The sequence below is a fragment of the Salmo salar genome, chromosome ssa14, assembly GCF_905237065.1.
Source record: "Salmo salar chromosome ssa14, Ssal_v3.1, whole genome shotgun sequence".
Taxonomy (NCBI): domain Eukaryota; kingdom Metazoa; phylum Chordata; class Actinopteri; order Salmoniformes; family Salmonidae; genus Salmo; species Salmo salar.
Genome location: NC_059455.1, coordinates 10,366,655 through 10,391,158, shown reverse-complemented (window position 1 = coordinate 10,391,158; position 24,504 = coordinate 10,366,655). Strand labels below are relative to the sequence as shown.

The 24,504-nt window shown below is 42.3% G+C and overlaps 1 protein-coding gene and 1 non-coding gene across 2 annotated transcripts; one reads left to right on the top strand and one right to left on the bottom strand.

The window, feature by feature from the left end:
* Positions 1-24,504, top strand: LOC106568754 (receptor-interacting serine/threonine-protein kinase 2). The gene is made up of 10 exons (XM_014139383.2): positions 1-633; positions 1,017-1,170; positions 2,333-2,488; positions 7,883-8,040; positions 9,175-9,224; positions 9,589-9,750; positions 10,549-10,634; positions 13,794-13,890; positions 14,137-14,343; positions 21,927-24,504. Exons 1-10 carry the CDS (start codon positions 437-439, stop codon positions 22,340-22,342), a joined length of 1,683 nt encoding a protein of 560 aa, XP_013994858.1. The 5' UTR covers positions 1-436; the 3' UTR covers positions 22,343-24,504.
* On the bottom strand, positions 22,750-22,825 carry trnav-uac (transfer RNA valine (anticodon UAC)). Its single transcript has one exon. It is a non-coding gene; the product is annotated as a tRNA-Val (tRNA).

Genomic DNA, 24,504 nt, shown 5'->3' with positions numbered 1-24,504 from the left:
CTACAACCAGTTAGCATGTCGGAAATGTCAGAGTTTCCTAGTTTCGACTAGCTCATGAACTCAGCATTAGTCGCCGTTTTTTGTTTGTTGTTGGTGTGGTGAGGTTGTTGGACCTTAACGTTACTCGCTAGAGAGATTGACACATTGACAGAGGTGGACAGCCTGTACATTTTCTATCAACTATTCAAGCCACACATTTTTCGACGTCTACATTCATGGACACTGGCAGTGCGAGCCTGCGAGTCAAACGTAATAAAGTGGGATGGCTATTGTACCTACTCTGAATGGAGAATTTATTAATCGATGCTTTGCTCTGTCACTCCACCATGTTTTTTTTTTTCGTTTCGTCGGGAACAGGAACCCCCAATTCCCCTTTCTCTTTTAGGCAAAGGACAAGCCTTTTAAAGAGTTCCTTTTTTCTAGTCTTACAATAATTATGGAGCAGCACCACATGGGCTGTGTGAACCTTTGTAGTCTCACGAGCACTCTACCCGTGATCCCCTATCAAAAGCTGACGGACTTGCATTACCTGAGCAAAGGTGGGTTCGGAAGCGTGTTCAAGGCACAGCATTCCGATTGGCGGACCACCGTTGCCATCAAGTGCCTGAAATTGGATTCTCCTGTTGGCGAAAGGTATTTTTGTTCAAATCATTCTACCAGATGAAGTAGGACTATGCCATTAGGTTTTATCTGGCTAGAATCAGTCATTGCCTACTCAAATTAGATGTTGATTAATGTATCCAGAGGCCCCTGTGATTGCCGTACAGAATGCTGCTGCTGTTTACATTTTGGACAGACAATGACGCTATGTCAACAATCAGTAACAGCAACAGAGTGGTAGTAACCTTGATTTCTTCTCATGCATGCCCCTATGAATGGGAGACTGAAATAAATAGTTTTTATATCACTCGAACGTACTTTCTCTATACACATGAGAAAGCAATAGGAAAATTAATCCTTGTGCCATCATGACACCATGACAGTAATGCCAAAAGCTTATCTGACTGTGTTTGCAGGGAGAGGAATTGCCTGCTGAAAGAGGCGGAAGTGCTCCACAAGGCCAGATTCAACTACATCATCCAGATCTTTGGCGTGTGCAATGAGCCTGAGTTCTTCTGCATCGTCACCGAGTACATGAGCAATGGCTCTCTGGATCAGCTGCTTCACGATGTAGGCCTACATACACTTAGTAAGAACAGTGTACATGTATAAACAAGGGAGTTGGGACTGAGTCTCTTGCCATATCAGTCTATGGGGCGGAATTATTTCTCCAACTGTTTCAAACAGTTATAGTCTGAGTTCCACACTATCATTTTCAATGAAGAAGCAGCCACTGAAGCAGCCAGCAGCATACCACCCTGCATCCCACTGCTGGCTTGCTTCTGAAGCTAAGCAGGGTTGGTCCTGGTTGGTCCCTAGATGGGAGACCAGATGCTGCTGGAAGTGGTGTTGGAGGGCCAGTAGGAGGCACTCTTTCCTTAGGTCTTTTGGATGGGATGTTAAACAGGTGCCCTGACTCTCTGTGGTCACTAAAGATCCCATGGTACTTATCGTAAGAGTAGGGGTGTTAACCCCGGTGTCCTGGCTAAATTCCCAAGCTGTCCCTCATACCATCACGGTCACGCAATTATGTTAGCACAGCTGAAAACTGTTGTGCTGATTTTAAAGAAGCAATAAAACTGGCCTTCTTTAGACCAGTTGAGTATCTGGAGCATCAGCATTTGTGGGTTTGATTACAGGCTCAAAATGGCCAGAAACAATTAACTTTCTTCTGAAACTCATCAGTCTATTCTTGTTCTGAGAAATGAAGGCTATTCCATGCAAGAAATTGCCAAGAAACTGAAGATCTCGTACAACGCTGTGTACTACTCCCTACACAGAACAGTGGGAGGCCCCGGTGCACAACTGAGCAAGAGGACAAGTACATTAGAGTGTCTAGTTTGTGAAACAGATACCTCACAAATCCTCAACTGGCAGCTTCATTAAATAGTACCCGCAAAACACCAGTCTCAAGGTCAACAATGAAGAGGCCACTCCGGGATGCTGGCCTTCGAGGCAGAGTTCTTCTGTCTAGTGTCTGTGTTCTTTTGCCCATCTTATCTTTTATTTTTATTGGCCAGTCTGAGATATGGCTTTTTCTTTGCAATTCTGCCTAGAAGGCCAGCATCCCGGAGTCGCCTCTTCACTGTAGAATCAAAGCCAATGACGAATTTTCGAACCAATACATTCTGCTTCACTTTCTCTTCCTCTCCCTACTATTTCCACTCTACCTTCTGTGTAGACTTTTTTTCAAATGTATTCTTTCCCCCTTCTCTCCTCCCACACTCTGTAGAATAACCTTTACCCCCTGCTGGCCTGGTCGTTGAGGCTGCGTGTCCTGTACGAGATAGCTCTGGGGGTGAACTTCCTACACAACATGACCCCACCCCTCATGCACCACGACCTCAAGACACAGAACATTCTGCTGGATGGAGAGTTTCATGTCAAGGTGTGTGTGTGTGTGTGTGTGTGTGTGTCAACCTCAGTCTTACTAAGCTTGGACTCACATTATAAAGTCTTCTGAATCCCTGTTTGCAAAGGCAATTTGTTACATTTTAAAATTACATTTAGTATGAGTTGTCTTCATGGTTTCAATTAGTGACGCACCGATACCGATAATCCGATATTTTCCTTGCCAAAAAAACTGATAACCGTTATTTACATTTTTTGTGGCCTTTTAAGCATTCTAGTACAGTTAAATAGTTAACACACACACACACACACACACGGACACAGCGGTCTAAGGCACTGCATCTCAGTGCAAGAGGTGTCACTACAGTCCCTGGTTTGAATCCAGGCTGTATCACATCCGGCCGTGATTGGGAATCCCATAGGGCAGCGCACAATTGGCCCAGCGTCGTCCAGGTTTGGCCCCGGGTAGGCTGTCATTGTAAATTAGAATTTGTTCTTAACTGACTTGCCTAGTTAAATAAAGGTTACACACGCACACCACGCTGGCCAAAAAGTTATTTTGTTGGTATTTACATACAGTGGAAGTCAGAAGTTTACATACACTTAGGTTGGAGTCATTAAAACTCGTTTTTCAACCACTCCACAAATTTCTTGTTAACAAACTATAGTTTTGGCAAGCCGGTTAGGACATCTACTTTGTGCATGACACAAGTAATCTTTCCAACAATTGTTTACAGACAGATTATTTCACTTATAATTCACTGTATCACAATTCCAGTGGGTCAGAAGTTTACATACACTAAGTTGACTGTCTTTAAACAGCTTGGAAAATTCCAGAAAATGTCATGGCTTTAGAAGCTTCTGATAGGCTAATTCACATCATTTGAGTCAATTGGAGGTGTACCTGTGGATGTATTTCAAGGCCTACCTTCAAACTCATTGCCTCTTTGCTTGACATCATGGGAAAATCAAAAGAAATCAGCCAAGACCCCAGAAAATAAATTGTTGACCTCCACAAGTCTGGTTCATCCTTGGGAACAATTTCCAAATACTTGAAGGTACCATGTTCATCTGTACAAACAATAGTACGCAAGTATAAACACCATGGGACCACGCAGCCGTCATACCGCTCAGGAAGGAGAAGCGTTTTGTCTCCTAGAGATGAATGTACTTTGGTGCGAAAAGTGCAAATCAATCCCAGAACAACAGCAAAGGACCATGTGAAGATGCTGGAGGAAACAGGTACAAAAGTATCTATATCCACAGTAAAACGAGTCCTATATCGACCGCTCAGCAAGGAAGTAGCCACTGCTCCAAAACCGCCATAAAATAGCCAGCCTACGGTTTGCAACAGCACATGGGGACGAAGATCATACTTTTTGGAGAAATGTCCTCTGGTCTGATGAAACAAAAATAGAACTGTTTGGCTATAATGACCATAAGTCATACCTAAGTATGACTTATGTTTGAAGGAAAAGGGGGGAGGCTAGCAAGCCGAAGAACACCATCCCAACCCTGAAGCACAGGGGTGGCAGCATCATGTTGTGGGGGTGCTTTACTGCAGGAGGGACTGGTGAACTTCACAAAATAGATGGCATCATGAGGTAGGAAAATGATGTGCATATATTGAAGCAACATCTCAAGACATCCGTCAGGAAGTTAAAGCTTGGTCGCAAATGGGTCTTCCAAATGGACAATGACCCCAAGCATACTTCCAAAGTTGTGGCAAAATGGCTTAAGGACAACAAAGTGAAGGTATTGGAGTGGCCATCACAAATCCTATAGAAAATTTGTGGGCAGAACTGAAAAAGCATGTGACTCAGTTACACCAGCTTTGTCAGGAGGAATGGGCCAAAATTCACCCAACTTATTGTGGGAAGCTTGTGGAAGGCTAGCCGAAACATTTGACCCAAGTTAAACAATTTAAAGGCAATGTCCAAAATGCTAATTGAGTGTATGTAAACTTCTGACCCATTGGGAATGTGATGAAAGAAATAAAACCTGAAATAAATCATTCTCTGTAACGGCCGTCGTAGGAAGTGTACCAAAATGCAGCGGGTACGAACACCACACAAAAACAACAAAATGAAACCACGAACGACAGCTACCAGTTCTGCAGGCTAAACATAGCAGTGCACAAATACAACAAAGGAACAGGTGAAAACAGGCTACCTAAGTATGACTCTCAATCTGCAACAACAATGTACAGCTGTTCCTGATTGAGAGCCATACCAGGCCAACACAAAGAAATACACAACATAGTTGGAACCTAGAATACGACACATAGAACATAACCCAAAAACCCCGTAATACTCAAACCAAACACCCCTCTAAATAAACACACACCCTGAACCACATAAAACAAACACCCCCTGCCACGTCCTGACCAAACTACAATAACAAATGACCCCTTTACTGGTCAAAACGTGACACTCTCTATTATTCTGACATTTCACATTCTTAAAATAAAGTGGTGATCCTAACTGACCTAAGACAGGGAATTTTTACTAGGATTAAACGTCTGTAATTGTGAAAAAGTGAGTTTAAATGTATTTGGCTAAGGTGTATGTAAACTTCCAACTTCAACTGTATGTCCTCATTTACCAGTAAAACATAATCAAAACTTATTTCTTTCACTTACTTTCTGTGCTGTTTCATTTGTTCAGTCGTTTCATTCTCAACCAGGATTTCACTGCTTTACATGATGAAGTTTCAGCTCTGTCTGTCCGTGGCCTCTCTTCCTCGGTGCGCACTGTCACTTTGTCCGTTTCCATCTTGTCCAGCTGTGTATGTAACATTTCACGTAAACCCTGTTTCTTGTCTGCATCGAAGTAGTGGTCCTTGTACATAGCATCGAGCATGGTGGCGACACAGTAAAGAGAGTGCGACCGAATCGCTTGTTCACAGCCTGTCTGCAGTTTTGTTGAGCAGGCGTTTCAATGCCATGACAGAGGGTATCACGTCTGCTGCAGGCGCAGTTGATGAGCTTATTTCTCGAGTCAGTTGTTCGAATGGAGCTAGCTAGTGTGATCATGTTTCAAACATGTTCTCAAATGCCATTGAAATGGCAGCAGCGGTATGACAACCAGCACATTCATGAGCGTGCAATACGACTTACCTCAGTACAAAATCCTAGACGACCCACTGTGCTGTCCGACTCGGCATGCTCATGGGGCAGATATCGCTGGTCCAAATGTAAATCGTGAAGCTAATAGCAGTGACTCTATTACTGTGTAAGTCCGGTAGAACAACATCTGAACCGGTGCTCAACCAGTCGGCGAAAGCCAGTGGGGGTCAGGAGAGAGGGTTAGAATATGAAAGAATCAGCACTCCATTATCCAAAGCAACCATCCTGCATCAACCAATCGGATCTTAATTTGTTGTTATTTTCATGCTAGTTGTCTAATGTGTCTTTTTAACTTGGCCCAGATTTAATTAGGTTGTGTACAAACTCCACTTTCCAATGTCACTGACAAATACCCTAGGCCAGTGGTCTCTAGCAGGTTGATCGCGAGCTACCAGTAGCTTGCAGCCCCCTACGGTATGAGTAGCTTGCCAAACAATTCTGAAAGTGAATGTATTTTTCACATGTTCCACCGTAACTGTCATATTAATCTCACAAGTATCAGACACCTCACGCTCCCGGGCTAATATTAAATCAAATTCACATTGACATTGTTGCAGCCCTAGTTAGCCACAATTGGCTTAAAAGTCAAACGTAACACAATATCTGGCAATTCATTTCTAGCAATATTGCCCCTGTAATATGCTGACCACACCGCTCGGGTCGCAGGTGCATTTACACATACATGTTATTCAATCATTGCACCCACACTGCTCGCGTGTCAACGACCGTCTGCGTAGCATCTCCTCATTGGTTTTTAGGAGCATATACCCACGTGGGTGATTTTAAAGATGAACTGAGGTCCACACTCCATACCAGTTGGTAGTGGTAATGCACCTTAAAGTTGGTTGCCAACCACCATATAAAGTCCAAAGAAGAAGAAGCCTGAAGGAGGAGAGTTTACACAAAACAAACTTTTACCCTTTTATCTGTGGATTAATTGTCGGAGTAGATATGAACTCTATGCTTATATCCCAGGACAAATTAGCTAGCAGCAGCAAGCTAGCTAGCTAAATTGCCATAAATGTTTAATGCATTTCGACCTGTCCCCAAATTAATATAGTTGGTTCAGAGTTTGTTTTAATATTTCAACCTGCGTGTCCTGATCGCGTCTGGTGTGGGTGGACAAAATCAACCTGCATGCGAGCGGTCTGGTCAGCATGTAAGTCTGTGTTGTGCGCGTGTTTGTCTATTATTCACTTTGTGTAGACAGTTAGCGATAATGATGATTGTCTTCTGGGTAGACAGAAAGACTTTCTCTCCTCAATTAAATGTTAACTGAAAAGTAGGTTTACCTGGCAGAATTATATCATGCTTATTTGTATCAATCAGGTGGGCTTTTATTTGCAAACTCTGTCATGACATATGCAGCAGGAAAAAACATTGCTATACCAGCACATTCCTCTCTCGCAAAATGCGCAATTAAATGGGGTATTACACTCAAATCAAAATTTGTTAGCTATTCTTCCAGGCCTCAAAAATGGTCTCCTGATGTGATTTAAGCATTACATGGGCTCAGAATATTGAATTTCATTCTTTCTCAATGAACAATTGTAATTTTGAGCGGGAAAAGCGAAAAATAATAAGTAGCTCGGAACATGTTTTATCATTTTAAAAGTAGATCTCATGCTAGAAAAGGTTGGAGACCCCTAACGTAGACCTACATATTTAGTTAGTCTGATTGTCAGTGTCTTTTTGGAAGTCCAGGGTTGTGTTCTGTAGGGAGAAAACGTTGAGCGAAACGGGGAGGTACTACTTGGACTACATGTCCAATAAGAACATTGATTTTCACTTTTCACTGCAAAAAAGTTTGTTTACGTGTGCCCTACTGAACACGACCCAGCTCTCCAACAGCTTGTTGTCATTGTTGTCTACACCCCAACCCGAGTACTCTTCTGCCACCTCTGGTCTCTTGGCCCATCCACCCCTACAGGAGGGCAGCTCCCGTTCAGCCCCGTCCAAGCTCTTCTCTTCTCTGTCCTGGCATCCCAATGGTATAACCAGTTTCCATCTGATGCTAGGATAGCAGAGTCTATGCCCATCTTCTGGAAACGTCTGAAACCCTACCTCTTCAAAGAGTATCTTTAAATAAGGCATCTGTCTTATTCCCATAAGTTTACACTTGTCTTTTCCTACCAGTACTAACTTTGTTGACAACATCTTTATTGAGGAAACATGTACCTAGGGCTACGACTCTGATACGTGGTTGTCTCACCTAGCTATCTTAAGATGAATGCACTAACTGTAAGTCTCTCTGGGTAGGAGCATCTGCTAAATGACTAAAATGTCATGTAAATGTCTGTCCAGATAGCAGACTTTGGCCTGTCTAAGTGGCGCCAGCTGTCGATAAGTAAATGCTCGGGATCCAAGCCACCTGAGATGGGGGGCACCATCATCTACATGCCCCCAGAGGAGTATGAACCCTCCAAGAGCCGCTGTGCAGTCGTCAAACACGACATCTACAGGTGAGCCTGAAGGCTAAACAGCCAACCAGAAGCAGAGTTTGAGTTATAGCTATGTTGACAGATCTCTTTGTGCTTTACAGAGTATCTCTGGCATGACAATGAAAAACTGAGCACTAGGCTAAAGTACGAAGTGATATGACATCCGGGTTACCGAGGAAGAATATTAACATTTCTTCAGACCACTGTCTTAAAGGTGCCTTCATGATTCCATGTGTAATATAAAACCTACCCAGATCTACTCAATGAATTTTTTTAATAATAAAAATAAAACAAAATCAGTAATAATGACTGACAATAACCAAAGCCTATGAGAGTGAAACGCAATTTGAAATGTGGGTGAAATTTGAATCGAAAAGATGTTTCTCTGGAAGTTGAGCAGTCTTTTTGTGGTGATCCACCACTTTACAACACAACTACAACATTCTCAGCACATGTTTTTAAAGGGAGAGGAGCAGAAGTGTGTCAGCCAGCTAGGGATTTTTGACATAACTTTTTAAGAGAAGTCTCTGTACTGCAAGGCACGTTTATTATTTAGCCTATGGTAAAACTTGAAGGCACATTTATTATGTAGCCTACGGTAAAACTTCAAGGCACGTTTATTATGTAGCCTATGGTAAAACTTCAAGGCACGTTTATTATGTAGCCTACTGTAAAACTTCAAGGCAGTCTAAACTAGCCTATGGTAAATCAGACCACATTCTTCACGGAGCAAACAGTGAGGTACTTTGTGCTAAGCTCCAATTTCATCTCAGTAATTGACTATAGGGAGCTTGCCCTTTCTAGATGAACACCCCCTTAAATGAATCCTCTGTTAGAGCGAATATGTCAAAAAGGAAATGTAGAAAAAAGATATGACACTAGCCCTTCAACTTCCCCTAACCTCTGATTTACATTCACTGGGGCTTTTGGGACATGAACAGCTGTCATTATGACTGAGTCATTTTGTCACTGGAAAATGTGTTGGTGTAAGACTGAGGAAATTAAATTTGTGACTTCCTCCCTTTAAGGGAAATGCCAACTCATCTGAAATAAGTGTTTGTTTTTTTTGTCCCCAGAGGCTGCTATTCTAACTGTGGGCCAAATCAGACTGTTTTTCGTGATGTTCCTGTTTTTCTTTATGTTCCTGTTTTTTAGTTACGCTATCATTATGTGGGAGGTGCTGTCCAGGAGGATACCATTTGAAGGTAATTCATTGTGTAGATGCTTTCTTTACTGTTAGAATGCATTGCATTTGCCAACGTTAGTTCTGTATAAGAATCATGGATGTTAATGACCTCACTTTTGTGGAAGCATATACTGTAGCTTCATTCAGAATGAATTTTGTCAGCTATATGCTTCCATACATATAGATTAGCCACATGACCTCAATAGTGTTTGTAATCTGTGACGTATACCAAACTCATGAGTTGTCGTTTCTGGTCCTCTACCTGCTCGAAAAAAGGAAAAACAAAGACCAAATATAGTTGGTGGGATTTCCAGCCTCAAGTGATATTAAATCTTCATTCCGAACTAAAACACTGACTGAGAATTGGTATGTTTTCTGTACAGAGGCGACCAACCCCATGCAGGTCATGTTCAGCGTTCTGCGTGGGATACGTCCCGACATAGGCCTGGACTGTCTGCCAGGGGACATCCCCAGCAGGGAGACACTCATCAACCTCATGACCTGCGGCTGGACCGCCAACCCTGACGAACGGCCCTGCTTTCTCAGTAAGAGACATAATAATAATAATATATTTATTTTATATAGCGTTTTTCATTACAAGTAGAATCTCAAAGTCGCTTAAATCAAAAAAGGGAGTTCTTGGCCGATGGTCTTCCACAACTTCAGATGCAGTTCGGAAAAGTAGTATCTTGAGGGGAGAGAGCATTGATGGTGCAGCCAGGCAGGGAGCTAGAGAACATCTGACAGACAGGTCCCAGAGCTCTTCATCGGGCACCTCGTCGTCTTCGACGCTCACAGCTCTTCCTTTGTAGTTAGGCTGGATCGTCCACCACAAGAAGTGTAGCACCCACCTGGGTGATGCTTCGGCGGCAGTAAGACCACCACACCTCGGCAGTAGTCCGAGTCTCTCCATCCCCTCACACCCAGTCCACTTCCCTCTAGGAACCTGGGCAGGCCAACAAGCTGATGCTGCTGATCGGTGTTGCTGCGTCGTTCAAATCATATTTTAGCTTGCAAGCTCTAACCTTTGACCTCAACTCATTTGTAAGAGCCATGACCTCCAACTCATTACCTTAACGTAGGATGAAGTTGCCCCTAGACACAGATCTCAGATCAGTTTTGTGCTTTCCTAACCCAAAGGGTTAGTTAAGGTTCTGGCTGATTCTGGATCTGTCACCTTACCTTGTTACTTGGAGCTGAAACCTTCCTTGATCAACATGTCTAACGCAATGTTTCGAACAATTATTCCATTGACATCAATGTATTATCTATGTGTGTGTTGCAAGTATACATTTGACCCTGAAAGCTACAAAGCCATAAGCACCTCTCCCTGTCTTGTGCAGTGTGTGTGATAGAGCTGGAGCCAATGCTGAGGAGGTTTGATGAAATCGACATCCTGGAGGCCGTGCTGGAAGTCAAGAAGTCAAAGGTCAGTCAGTGCGAGACTGCACAGGACACAGGTCACAAGGAAAACAATTTGGCAGGATATGTTTGGCAGTGCAAATACGTTTGCCAATATACATACAGAGTTCCAAGTCATTCAGTATGACTCAAGTAACGCTGTATGTGTGTATTGCGAAAAGGTTTTTGTTGCACAAATCTGATGACATCCGACCCGACCAGGGTTTGCAGCGTCGTGATTCGTGATACGGCTCGAAATAGATGACTCGACAAATGACGGAACAGAGAGACAAATGGATGACTTGACGTTTAGGTAGAAATAATCCGGCACCCCCCTCCTTTTGCTTTATTCTTCAACACTAGAGGTGGGAAGAAAATGCGCCCAGTGATTTGCATCTGTTTGTGGCATCATATATCATATTGTCTCTCTAGCTGATGAGGAGGGCAGGCTGTTACTCTGCCACACCTGTGGCGGGTGAGAAGGGGAGGGAGGAGAAGTCTTTAAACATTCTGAAGGACAACCCCAGTCCCTGGCAAGTGAGTACACTGACCTTTTAAAACAGCACCATTCACGGGGATAAAGTTCTGTCACTGCAATGGATTTCCGTCATATAGATTCTGGAGAGGTCGTTTTTGAGATCGGTGTAGATCAATAAAAATCTCTTGGAGGGCGGGGCGGGGGGGGGGGGGGGCTGGGTGTGTTTGGAGATGACGCAGCTTAATGCAGACAGAATACAAATGTATTCTCAAATATGAGATTTTCTCAGTTATGCAGTGTGCATACCACTGACATGCATGATTGTTGCTGAAACTCCAATGTTCAGATGAAGGGAATTAAATAGTTTATAATGTACTTCACAGCAGCGCTCAACTCAGACAGCTGTATGTAGCGTACTGTAGCTGCTGGATAAGCCTCTACTTTATCACTCAGGATATAACTTTCCAGTGCTATTATTTTTGCCATGTAACATTGTTAAAAGAACATCAGACAACACCATAGTAGAATAGTTTACCTAGTCGGCTTGAGGTTGTGTGTTTTATGCGAGATAAATATTCCTCTCGAGGCGCATTCAAGTTGTGAGAGCCATAGGAGGGAAACATATTCTGAAAGCAGTCAATGCACTACAAAGATAGCGCTTGATGGTTTTTGCGACTGCACTTGAAGAGACTTTCAAAGTTCTTGAAATTTTCCGAATTGACTGACCTTCATGTCTTAAAGTAATGATGGACTGTCGTTTCTCTTTGCTTATTTGAGCTTTTCTTGCCATAATATGGACTTGGTCTTTTACCAAATAGGGCGATCTTCTGTATACCCCCCTACCTTGTCACAACACAACTGATTGGCTTTAACGCATTAAGAAGTTAAGAAATTCCACAAATTAACTTTTAACAAGGCACACCTGTTAATTGAAATGCATTCCAGGTGACTACCTGATGGAAGCTGGTTGAGAGAATGCCAAGAGTGTGCAAAGCTGTCATCAAGGCAAAGGGTGGCTACTTTAAAGAATCTCAAATATAAAAAATATTTTGATTTGTTTAACACCTTTTTGGTTACTACATGATTCCATATGTGTTACAATGTAGAAAATAGTGCAGCAACGCTCCACATCCAACCTGACAGAGCTTGAGAGGATCTGCAGAGAAGAATGGGAGAAACTCCCCAAATACAGGTGTGCCAAGCTTGTAGCGTCATACCCAAGAAGACTCGAGGCTGTAATCGCTGCCAACGGTGCTTCAACAAAGTACTGAGTAAAGCGTCTGAATACTTATGTAAATGTGATATTTCCGTTTTTTATTTTTAATACATTTGCAAAAAAAAAAAAAAATTTCATCCATTTTAGAATAAGACTGTAATGTAACAAAATGTACTAAATGGCACTAAATCAAACTTTAAATGCACTTCAAATGAAGTTTGATTTGATTTATTCATATTCTTCAACTTCATTATTTTGATTGAGATGGAGATGTGAATCCAACATGTTAATAACTTGTAGATAAAATGTGAAATCAACCAACATCCTTCATATACAAGACAATATCAAAAGGTAAAAGTGTATTATTAATATCATATATTTGGCATCCTATTTATAGGGCTAATGGTAACTACTTCTAAACTTCCAAATATCCAGTCAACCATGGATGAATGACAGTATACCTAGCTACTCGATAAAATGATGGTGCCCTTTGTTGGACAAATCAGATGTCAATGTGGCCTACATAAACCCAAACTCACTCTGAATTTACATACAGCTTGTGTAAGAAAAGTTTGTTACTTTCAACTATTCAGTGCTATTTAGGTAGACTATGCAAATGAATATGGAAGCTGATCAATGTCTGAATGTGTTGACATGATAGCTAAGACCGAAACATACACAGCTTGTTTGTTACCAACGCTAAGCAGGTTTTTATAGAGGTAGGCATCTGTACACTCCTGGATGGTAGACCAATTCTAACTGAAATGCATTACCCCTCATAACAGTAGGAGTCACTGTTCAGGCAGGGATCGTTGGACTGTGGCTTCTCCTTTTATTTCAATATACGTTTTTATTTAGGTTGATGGCATGACATTGAAACAATGACATTGATTCAAACATTCCATTGCACTATCAACATTGAAACAAGGCCAAATAACATTTGTTTAATCAAATCTCAAATTCAACAGATTGACAAGGTGAATCCAGGTGAAAGCTATGATTCCTTATTGATGTCACTTGTTAAATCCACTTCAATCGGTGTAGATGAAGGGGTGGAGGCAGGATAAAATAATACTTTTAAGCCTTAAGACAATTGAGAAATGGATTGTGTATGTGTGCCATTCAGAGGGTGAATAGGCAAGACAAAATATTTAAGTGCCTTTGAACGGGACATGGTAGTAGGTGCCAGACGCACCGGTTTGAGTGTGTCAAGAACTACAACGCTGCTGGGTTTTTCACGCTCAACAGTTGTCCGTGTGTATCAAGAATGGTCCCCCATCAAAAGGACATCCACACAACTTGACACAATTGTGAGCATTTGAGTCAACTTGGGCCAGCATCCCTATGGAACGCTTTCAACACCTTGTAGAGTCAATGCCAGAACAAATTGAGGCTGTTCTGAGAGCAAAAGGGGGAACAACTCAATATTAGGAAGGTGTAGTAGATTGGAGCGGTATCCAGATTTTCATACCGTCCTTCTCTCACTGCCATAGGGAAGCTCCACCTCCGGCTCTGGGTCTTGCTCCTCCCAGGACACGGACATCTCCCGACCGAGCTCCCTCACTAGCACCAATGCTCCACCTTTTAAAGGTAAGCCTACCTCCTTTCATGTACTGTGATTGACAGCTGCAAATGACTGCTGAAGAGTTTCCTGAGTACTAGTCTGTTGCTGCGTTGTATACTCTTCTCTTTTGAAAAGACTTTGAAAAGATAAATCTTTCCTCAAATGAATGAGGAGAAATATCCTCCTCTTCTTCCCTGGAGGAGCCGCCTCTGATTGACACCCATCTCTCCTCGTCTCCCCTTCCCACAACCCCTCCTTCTCATCCCTCCTAGAAGTATCCCCCACGTCGTTCATGTCCCACAACCTGGAGCCCGTCAGAAAGCAGACCCTAGAGGACAACAACCTCAACGACTACCCCCAGAGTGCCAGGCCCCTGGATAACCTCAATATTCCCCTCAAACCGGGCCTGCCAGAGACAGAGTGTGTGACGCACCTGGACAACCTCACCCTGAAGCCACAGCCATACCAACCACAGCCAGGTAATAGAAGTTCACAACCAAACCACAACATGACTAACATTACACCCTCCTAGTCTCACTCTACCCACAGTGCCTTCAGAAAGTATTCATATCCCTTGAGTTATTCACCATTTTGTTGTGTTACAGCCTGAGTTCAAAGTGTATTAAATAGATTTAATCCACAATACCCCATAATGACAACGTGAAAAATGTTTTTCAACATTTTTGCAAATTTATTGAATCTAAAATACTGAGATCTCACTTACATAAGTATTCACACCCCTGAGTCAATACTTTGTAGAAAATCTTAAACAAATATATTTTTTTTTTGTATACACATTTAGTTGATGTTATTGCAGGTGTAGGAAAATGCTTGTGTTTCTAGCTCCAACAGTACAGTAATATCTAAAATGTTTTTTATTTTGACCTTTATTTAACTCGCAAGTCAGTTAAAAACAAAATCTTATTTTCAATGACGGCCTAGGAACAGTGGGTTAACTGCCTTGTTCAGGGGCAGAACGACAGATTTGTACCTTGTCAGCTCGGGGATTCGAACGCTCTAACCACTAGGCTACGCTGCCGCCCCAAATTCAATTCAGAACAATACACACAAATCTAAAAGTAGAAGACTGGAATTAAGAAATACACTGAACAAAAATATAAACGCAACATGTAAAGTGTTGGTCCCATGTTTCATGAGCTAAAATAAAAAATCTACGCACAAAATACACACAAAAAGCTTATTTCTTTCAAATGTTGTGCACAAATTGGTTTATATCCCTATTAGTGAGCATTTCTCCTTTGCCAAGATAATCCGTCCACTTGACAGATGTGACATATCAAGAAGCTGATTAAATCGCATGATCGTTACACAGGTGCACCTTGTGCTGAGGACAATAAAATGTCACTTTAATTTGTGTAGTTTCGTCACACAACACAATGCCACAGATGTCTCAAGTTTTGAGGGAGCGTGCAATTGGCATGCAGGAATTGGCATAACTGCAGGAATGTCCACCAGAGCTGTTTCCAGAGAATAGAACTTTCTACCTCCAACGTCATTTTAGAGAATTTGGCAGTACTTCCTACCGGTCTCACAACCACAGACCACATGTAACCACGCCAGCCCAGGACCTCCACATCCAGCTTCTTCACCTGTGGGATCATCTGAGGGGGATGGGTGGTTGCTGAGGAGTATTTCTGTCTGTAATAAAAGCCTTTTGTGGAGAATCTAATTCTGATTGGCGGGGAGGGCATAGGCCCACCCACTGGGGAGCCAGGCCCACCCATGGCTGCACCCCTTCACAGTCAGGTAAAATCCATAGAATAGGGCCTAATGCATTTATTTCAATTGACTGATTTCCTTCTATGAAGTGTAACTCAGTAAAATCTTAGAAATTGTTGCATGTTGCGTTTATATTTTTGTTCAGTATGTATGTAAACTCATCAAAAAAAGAAACGTCCTCTCACTGTCAACTGAGTTTATTTTCAACAAACTTAACATGTGTAAATATTTGTATGAACATAACAAGATTCAACAACTGAGACATAAACCGAACAAGTTCCACAGACATGTGACTAACCGAAATGGAATAATGTGTCCCTGAACAAAGGGGGGTGTCAAAATCAAAAGTAACAGTCAGTATCTGGTGTGGCCACCAGCTGCAATAAGTACTGCAGTGCATCTCCTCATGGACTGCACCAGATTTGTCAGTTCTTGCTGTGAGATGTTACCCCACTCCTCCACCAAGGCACCTGCAAGTTTCCATACATTTCTGGTGGGAATGGCCCTAGCCCTCACCCTCCGATCCAACAGGTCCCAGACATGCTCAATGGGATTGAGATCCGGGCTCTTTGCTGGCAATGGCAGAACACTGACATTCCTGTCTTGCAGGAAATCACACACAGAACGAGCAGTATGGCTGGTGGTATTGTCATGCTGAAGAGTCATGTCAGGATGAGCCTGCAGGAAGGCTACCACATGAGGGAGGAGGATGTCTTCCCTGTAATGCACAGTGTTGAGATTGCCTGTAATGACAACAAGCACAGTCCGATGATGTTGTGACACACCGCCCCAGACCATGACGGACCCTCCACCTCCAAATCGATCCTGCTCCAGAGTACAGGCCTCGGTGTAACGCTCATTCTTTTGACGATAAACGCAAATCCGACCATCACCCCTGGTGAGCCAAAACCGTGACTCGTCAGTGAAGAGCTCTTTTTGCCAGTCCTGTCTGGTCCAGCGACTGTGGGTTTGTGCCCATAGGCGATGTTGTTGCCGGTGATGTCTGGTGAGGACCTGCCTTACAACAGGCCTATTGCGGACAGTCTGAGCACTGCTGGAGGGTTTTGGGCGTTCCTGGTGTAACTCGGGCAGTTGTTGTTGCCCTCCTTTACCTGTCCCGCAGGTGTGACGTTCGGATGTACCGATCCTGTGCAGGTGTTGTTACACGTGGTCTGCCACTGCGAGGATGATCAGCTGTCCATCCTGTCTCCCTGTAGCGCTGTCTTAGTTTGGTGGCAAACAATGCCTTTCCCAGCATGACGGAGCACCTTGCCATAAGGAAAAAGTGATAACTAAGTGGCTCGGGGAACAAAACGTCAATGTTTTGGGTCCATGGCCAGGAAACTCCCCAGACCTTAATCCCATTGAGAACTGGTGGTCAATCCTCAAGAGGCGGGTGGACAAACAAAAAAAAAAATAATTCTGACAAACTCCAAGCATTGGTTATACAAGAATGGGCTGTCATCAGTCAGGATGTGGCCCAGAAGTTAATTGACAGCATGCCAGGGCAGATCGCAGAGGTCTTGAAAAAGAAGGGTCAACACTGCAAATATTGACTCTTTGCATCAACTTCATGTAATTGTCAATAAAGCCTTTGACACTTATGAAATGCTTGTAATTATACTTCAGTATTCCATAGGAACATCTGCCAAAAATATCTAAAGACACTGAGGTAGCAGACTTTGTGAAAATTAGTATTTGTGTCATTCTCAAAACTTTTGGCCACGACTGTACAGTTGAAGTCGGAAGTTTACATACACTTAGGTTGGAGTCATTAAAACTCGTTTTTCAACCACTCCACAAATTTCTTGTTAACAAACTATAGTTTTGGCAAGTCGGTTAGGACATCTACTTTGTGCATGACACAAGTCATTTTTCTAACAATTGTTTACAGACAGATTATTTCACTTATAATTCACTGTACCAAAATTCCAGTGGGTCAGAGGTTTACATACACTAAGTTGACTGTGCCTTTTAAACAGCTTGGAAAATTCCAGAAAATGATGTCATGGCTTTATAAGCTTCTAATAGGCTAATTGACATCATTTTAGTCAATTGGAGGTGTACCTGTGGATGTATTTCAAGGCCTACCTTCAAACTCGGTGCCTCTTTGTAGAAAGAGGAGGAAGGGAAGCGCTACTAAGGTACACAATAGTAAATGTTGGTAGACAGAAGGTGCTCTTTGGTAAAAGGGGTGAGTTGGTCATCAAAAAGAAAGGAGGACCAAGGCACTCTTCATATAATTGATTAAAATGCCTTTATTAGTATGGCATGTTCAATAGAAACAATGTTTATAAAAATCCGACGCGTTTCAGCTGCATGGCCTTCGTCAGGGAGTACAAAGAAATAATACAATGTTCTCTTTTTAACAGCTTTTCACATTAACCCTAATTTGAAGAGGGAGTGGTTAAAATTGATTGGACACACCTGGTAAGCAATAGTATAGACACTTTAAAGTGAAATACTGTAGCTATGTTATCATAAAAATTTAACTCCAAGCTAGAAGTATGAGAACACTAAGAAAGGTAGTTCTAACCTAAAATATGTCTGGGAGAAGTGTCAAGAATAAGAAAGCAATATATTCCATAGTACACTAGAACACAGCAAAACATGCACAACAAGAGTCTAAACATAGCTGAGGGCAATTGAGCAAAATGTCCACTAGATGACAGCAAATGTACCCATCACAACCCTACAAGAAGGGTGAGAAATCCATATCTTCATTTAAACCTGGGTATTTAGTGGCCTGTAGTTTGTAAATCCAAAAACTTTCCCTTTGGTTTAACTGTTTAAGACGGTCCCCTTTTCTAATAGAGGCCGGGATATGATCAATACCCATAGCTTGTAGGGAGGCAGGGTTGCCATGGTGTAAGGACTTGTAGTGCCTTGCCATGGGGTAGTCTTCATTGCCTACCCGTATGGCGTACTTGTGTTCCGCTAGGCGATCTTGAAGGCGTCTCTTTGTCCGTCCAATGTAGAACACCTTGCACTGTGGACATTCCAATCTTTAGATGACATGAGTGGCTTTGCAGTTAATGAAATGCTTGACGTAATACTCCATTTTGGAAGCTGTATCAACAAAATACTTTTTCCATATGGCCAATTCCAAAGAGTCCGCAGAATTTGCGATCAGGAAACAGACTATAGTGTCAAATCTGCTGAATTGGAGAATTGTTTCTTGAATCGGGGCTACAGCGTCCAGGTCCTGAAAGATGCAGGTATAAGGGCTGGATTACTTGACAGAGAGAACTTGTTGCGAAGGGGAGTGCCTCGTGATGCATCAGAGAGAGTGTATTTTGTTACAAAATACAGCACTGAAGCAGAGAACATTAAAAGAATCATTAAAAATAATTGGGGAATCATCCAAAGTGATACGCTACTACGCCAAGTCTTTCCTGAGCCACCAGTCATAAGCTTTAAGAGATGTCCTACCCTAAAGGACAAATTAGTCCAAGGGCTCTTTTAAATGTAACCAGTGCAACCATTGCAGAAATATTGCACAGAAAAAGTATTTTGTTGATACAGCTTCCAAAATGGAGTATTACGTCAAGCATTTCATTAACTGCAAAGCCACTCATGTCATCTAAAGATTGGAATGTCCACAGTACAAGGTGTTCTACATTGGACGGACAAAGAGACGCCTTCAAGATCGCCTAGCGGAACACAAGTACGCCATACGGGTAGGCAATGAAGACTACCCCATGGCAAGGCACTATAAGTCCTTACACCATGGCAACCCTGCCTCCCTACAAGCTATGGGTATTGATCATATCCCGGCCTCTATTAGAAAAGGGGACCGTCTTAAACAGTTAAACCAAAGGGAAAGTTTTTGGATTTACAAACTACAGGCCACTAAATACCCGGGTTTAAATGAAGATATGGATTTCTCACCCTTCTTGTAGGGTTGTGATGGGTACATTTGCTGTCATCTAGTGGACATTTTGCTCAATTGCCCTCAGCTATGTTTAGACTATTGTTGTGCATGTTTTGCTGTGTTCTAGTGTACTATGGAATATATTGCTTTCTTATTCTTGACACTTCTCCCAGACATATTTTAGGTTAGAACTACCTTTGTAAGTGTTCTGATACTTCTAGCTTGGAGTTAAATTTTTATGATAACATAGCTACAGTATTTCACTTTAAAGTGTCTATACTATTGCTTACTAGGTGTGTCCAATCAATTTTAACCACTCCCTCTTCAAATTAGGGTTAATGTGAAAAGCTGTTAAAAAGAGAACATTGTATTATTTCTTTGTACTCAATTATATGAAGAGTGCCTTGGTCCTCCTTTCTTTTTCAGTGCCTCTTTGCTTGACATCACAAGAAAATCAAAAGAAATCAGCCAAGACCACCACATGTTTGGTTCATATTTGGGAGCAATTTCCAAATGCCTGAAGGTACCACGTTCATCTGTACAAACAATAGTACGCAAGTATAAACACCATTGGACCACGCAGCAGTCATACCGCTCAGGAAGGAGACGCGTTCGCCAATGTAGATTTGGCCTTGTGTTTTATGTTATTGTCCTGCTGAAAGGTGAATTAATCTTCCAGTGTCTGGTGAAAACCAGACTGAACCAGGTTTTCCTCTAGGATTTTGCCTGTTTCGCTCCATTTCATTTATTTTTGTTATCCTGAAAAAAATCCCCAGTTCTTAACAATTACAAGCATACCCATAACATGATGCAGCCATCACTGTGCTTGAAAATATGGAGAGTGGTACTCAGTAATGTGTTGTATTGGATTTGTCCCAAACATAGCACTTTAAATTCAGGACAAAAATAAAATTGCTTTTCCAAATTTTTTGCAGTATTACATTAGTGTCTTGTTGCAAACAGGATGCATGTTTTGGAATATTTGTATTCTGTACAGGCTTCCTTTTCACTCTGTCAATTAGGCTAGAATTGTGAAGTAACTACAATGTTGCTGATCCATTTTCTCCTATCACAGCCATTAAACTATAACTGTCTTCAAATCACCATTGGCTTCATGGTGAAATCACTGAGCGATGTCCTTCCTCTCTGGCAACTCAGTTAGGAAGGACGCCTGAATGTTTGTAGTGACTCGGTGTATTGATACACCATCCAAAGTGTAATTAATAACTTAACCATGCTCAAATGGATATTCAGTGTCTGCTTTGTTATTTTTTTTACCCATCTACCAATAGGTGCCCTACTTTGAGAGGCATTGGAAAACTTAACTGGTCTTTGTGGTTGAATCTGTGCTTGAAATTCACTACTTAACTGAGGGACCTTATAGATAATTGTGTGTGAGGTACAGAGATTGGGTAATCATTCAAGTCATGTTAATAACTATTACTGAACACGAGTGAGTCCATGCAACTTATTATGTGATTAGTTCTGAGTGGCACAGCTGTCTAAGGCACTGCATCTCAGTGCTAGAGGTGTCAATACAGACCCTGGTTCGATCCTTGATTAGATCCCGGGCTGTATCCCAACCGGCCGTGTTCGGGAGTCCCATAGGGCGTCGCACAATTGGCCCAACGTTTTCCGGGTTAGGCGAGGGTTTGGCCGGGTTAGGCTGTCATTGTAAAATAAGAATTTGTTCTTAACTGACTTGCCTAGTGAAATAAAGGTTAAATTAAAAAAAGCTCATGTTTCCTCCAGAATGTATTTATGCATGCCATAACAAAGGGATTGAATACTTATTGACTCAAGAAATTTAAGCATTTCATTTTTTATTAATTTGTAAAAATGTAAAACGAAATTCCAATTTGATATTATGGGGTATTGTGTGTAGATCTGTGCCATATCTAAATTGTCAAAAAAGTCTTGGTGTGAATACTTTCTTTAGGCACTGTATATTACCTCTCATCTAATACCTACTGTTAGGTTCTTATTTTTCAGAGTAAATAACCCACAGACACTAGAGAAGCTTTAACCAAGTTTAATTCTTCCCAAAGTTTCTGTACAGCTGTAATCAGACAACCCAACATTTGTCCCATCCAGATATTTATATCCCACTTAAGACACTTCCCCTTCTCTCCAATCCTTACATCTTATGCTCAACAGGAAGAAGGTAACCAGATACTCAACCCTGATTACTCCCTTAAGGGGAACTGACCTCACCTCCTGACCTCAACCATTCCTTCCCCTAGTCCACAGATGTCCATCTGTCTCCCCTATCTCAACTGTTGCTCTACTCCCTTCTCCCAACCCATTCCAACCCATTCCACAGCTATGTCTTTCTACAGAGGCCCAGTCTCTTTCACATCTGATTCTATTCTTCTTTCCTATCATTTATTTAATATCTCAATGCTCAAAATGTCAAATCCAACACAACTTTGCCCCCACTTTCCCCAGGTTTCACCCTGCCATCGAACCCCATGGCATGCTGGATCGCGGCACGGCGCGAGGAGATTGTCTCCAAGATGACGGAGGCCTGCCTGAACCAGAGCCTGGATGCCCTGCTGGCGTGCTCTCTCCTGATGCGCGAGGACTACGAGCTGGTGGTGAACCGGGCCACGCGCACTGCCAAGGTCCGCCAGCTCCTTGACACCTGCCACCGTCACAGCGAGGACTTCTGCCGCGTGGTGGTCCGCAAACTCAAGGACAACAAGCAACTGGGCCTGCGGCCATACGCCCCAGAGCTCAGCTCCCTTGAGGCCGCGCCAAACACCAGCGCACCCCCACTCTCGGTGTCCTACATCAACCCAAGGAATTACCAGGACAGAACTAGTCCAGAGAAGACCAGAGACCAGCAAGACTATAAACTGTAAAAGACTTAGCTCATTGAGCTACTCTAGGTGGTGGAAAAATACCCTACTGTCTTTTAGTCCTTGGTCATTTTCATTAGGCAACAAATGGAAGAAAAACTAACTTAAACAGGAATGGACTACCTTAATGTTTTCCTTTGCACAATTTTTTTGAAACTTTTTTCTACAGTGTGCCCTAATGAATATGACCCTGGGTTTTGACTGTGAACTTTGACCTTAGTGGGGGATGATAAAGCCCAGCTGTGTCTCACATTGCTCATGATGGTACCTACTTTCCTGCCCACTCACACAGAGCAATACTGCATGTTACATTTACATTTTTAGTCATTTAGCAGATGCTCTTATCCAGAGCGACTTACAGTAGTGAATGCATACATTTCATTTCATGCATTTTTTTTTTTTTGTGTACTGGCCCCCCATGGGAATCAAACCCACAACCCTGGCGTTGTAAACACCATGCTCTACCAACTGAGCTACAGGGAAGGCTGCTGTGCTACTGTTCATCAAACTGTTGAGCAAAAAACGACCTTTTGAAAAACAAAACCATATCATGTTCACAAAAATTCCCGTTCTCTAAAAAGCAGAGGATGGGTTGGGATTAACAATCAAAATCCCTTAGTATTTATCCAGGCTTTGAATTATTTATATTATGGATTTTATGTCTTTTGTCTGGTAAATAATTTGGTTCTCTCAAAACATTCCCTTTGTTCTGAGTGATTGAGGTACAGGCCCTGAGTTTGAGTTCTGCTTCTATGCATCTTTCTGTTCTCTCCCCTCTGCACTGTTTTATCCAGATAAATATATCCAGACAGACTGTGTAACATCATACTCACCTACAGTAATGCTCTGGTTTTACTATTTTTTGAGTGGACAGTTTAGACTCATCTGTAGCTCTCCAGGTCCGATAAGATACTCGACTGGAGTTCTGCCGTGTTGAGGTTACTGTAGCTTGGTCTCAACTGGATCAACCCCCATACCCTTTCTGTTTGTCAAAAAAAGCCATGTTTTTATTTCTCTTATAGTCTGTGCTCTTTCTGTTCATAGGAGCTTTAGTTGACATAGGATGTGCCAAAGCTGTTGAGGCCTTATCATTTATATGATATGTACATCCCCATACCATTTATTCAGAATGTAGTCAGTGGATTAATCCTTGGCCTTTGTCTTGACACGTTTACATATGGGGACAGACGAATGACCCCGAAAGAGGAAAATAAGGTAGCTAATGTAGATCAGAGTTTACCAAGCAATTTACAGGTAACTGCCAAAATAAAGGAAACACTTTAGTAAATGAGGGATACAAAGTATATTGAAAGCAGGTGCTTCCGCACAGGTGTGGTTCCTGAGTTAATTAAGCAATTGACATCCCATCATGCTTAGGGAAATGTAATTTTATTTTTTAGCTACCATGGCTAGAAGATGGCTCAGTGACTTTGAAGGGACTACTCCATTGCACAGTGACTTTTAAAGAGGGGTCTCAAAGGAGCATAGGGGTTTTAAAGTGTGTGTGTGTTTTGAATATTTATGGTAGATTTTGGAGTGGCGCCTGAGAAGGTGTTTTCCGCCACCATCAACAACGCACCCTATAATGGAATTTCTCATGGAAGAATGGTGTCGCATCCCACCAATAGAGTTCCAGAAACTTTTAGAATCTATGCCAATTCGGATTGCAGCTGATCTGGCAGCTCGTGGTGGCCCAACGCCCTATTAAGACACTTTATGTTGGTGTTGTCTTTGTTTTGGTAGATCTATCTGTATCTATCTTGGTACTCTCCTTGGCTCTAATGGTCTATATTATGGGCTGTTTCTGTATACATGTTTTGTCTATAAAGGAGGTCATGGCCCATAGCTTGTTACAATGTCTGTTTGCGTTACATGTTTTGGTACCGACTAGTGAATGGCTAGAGCAGGCTTGCCAATTGCTATGCAAAATATAAACTCAGCAAAAGACCTTGTCTTTCAAATATAATTCGTAAGGGCAATAAATTGCAATGTCCGTACTGTGAGACGCCTAAGACAGGATGGACAGCTGATCGTCCTTGCAGTGGCAGAGCACGTGTAACAACACCTGCACAGGATCGGTACATCTGAACATCACACCTGCGGGACAGGTACAGGATGGCAACAACAACTGCCCGAGTTACACCAGGAACGCACAATCCCTCCAT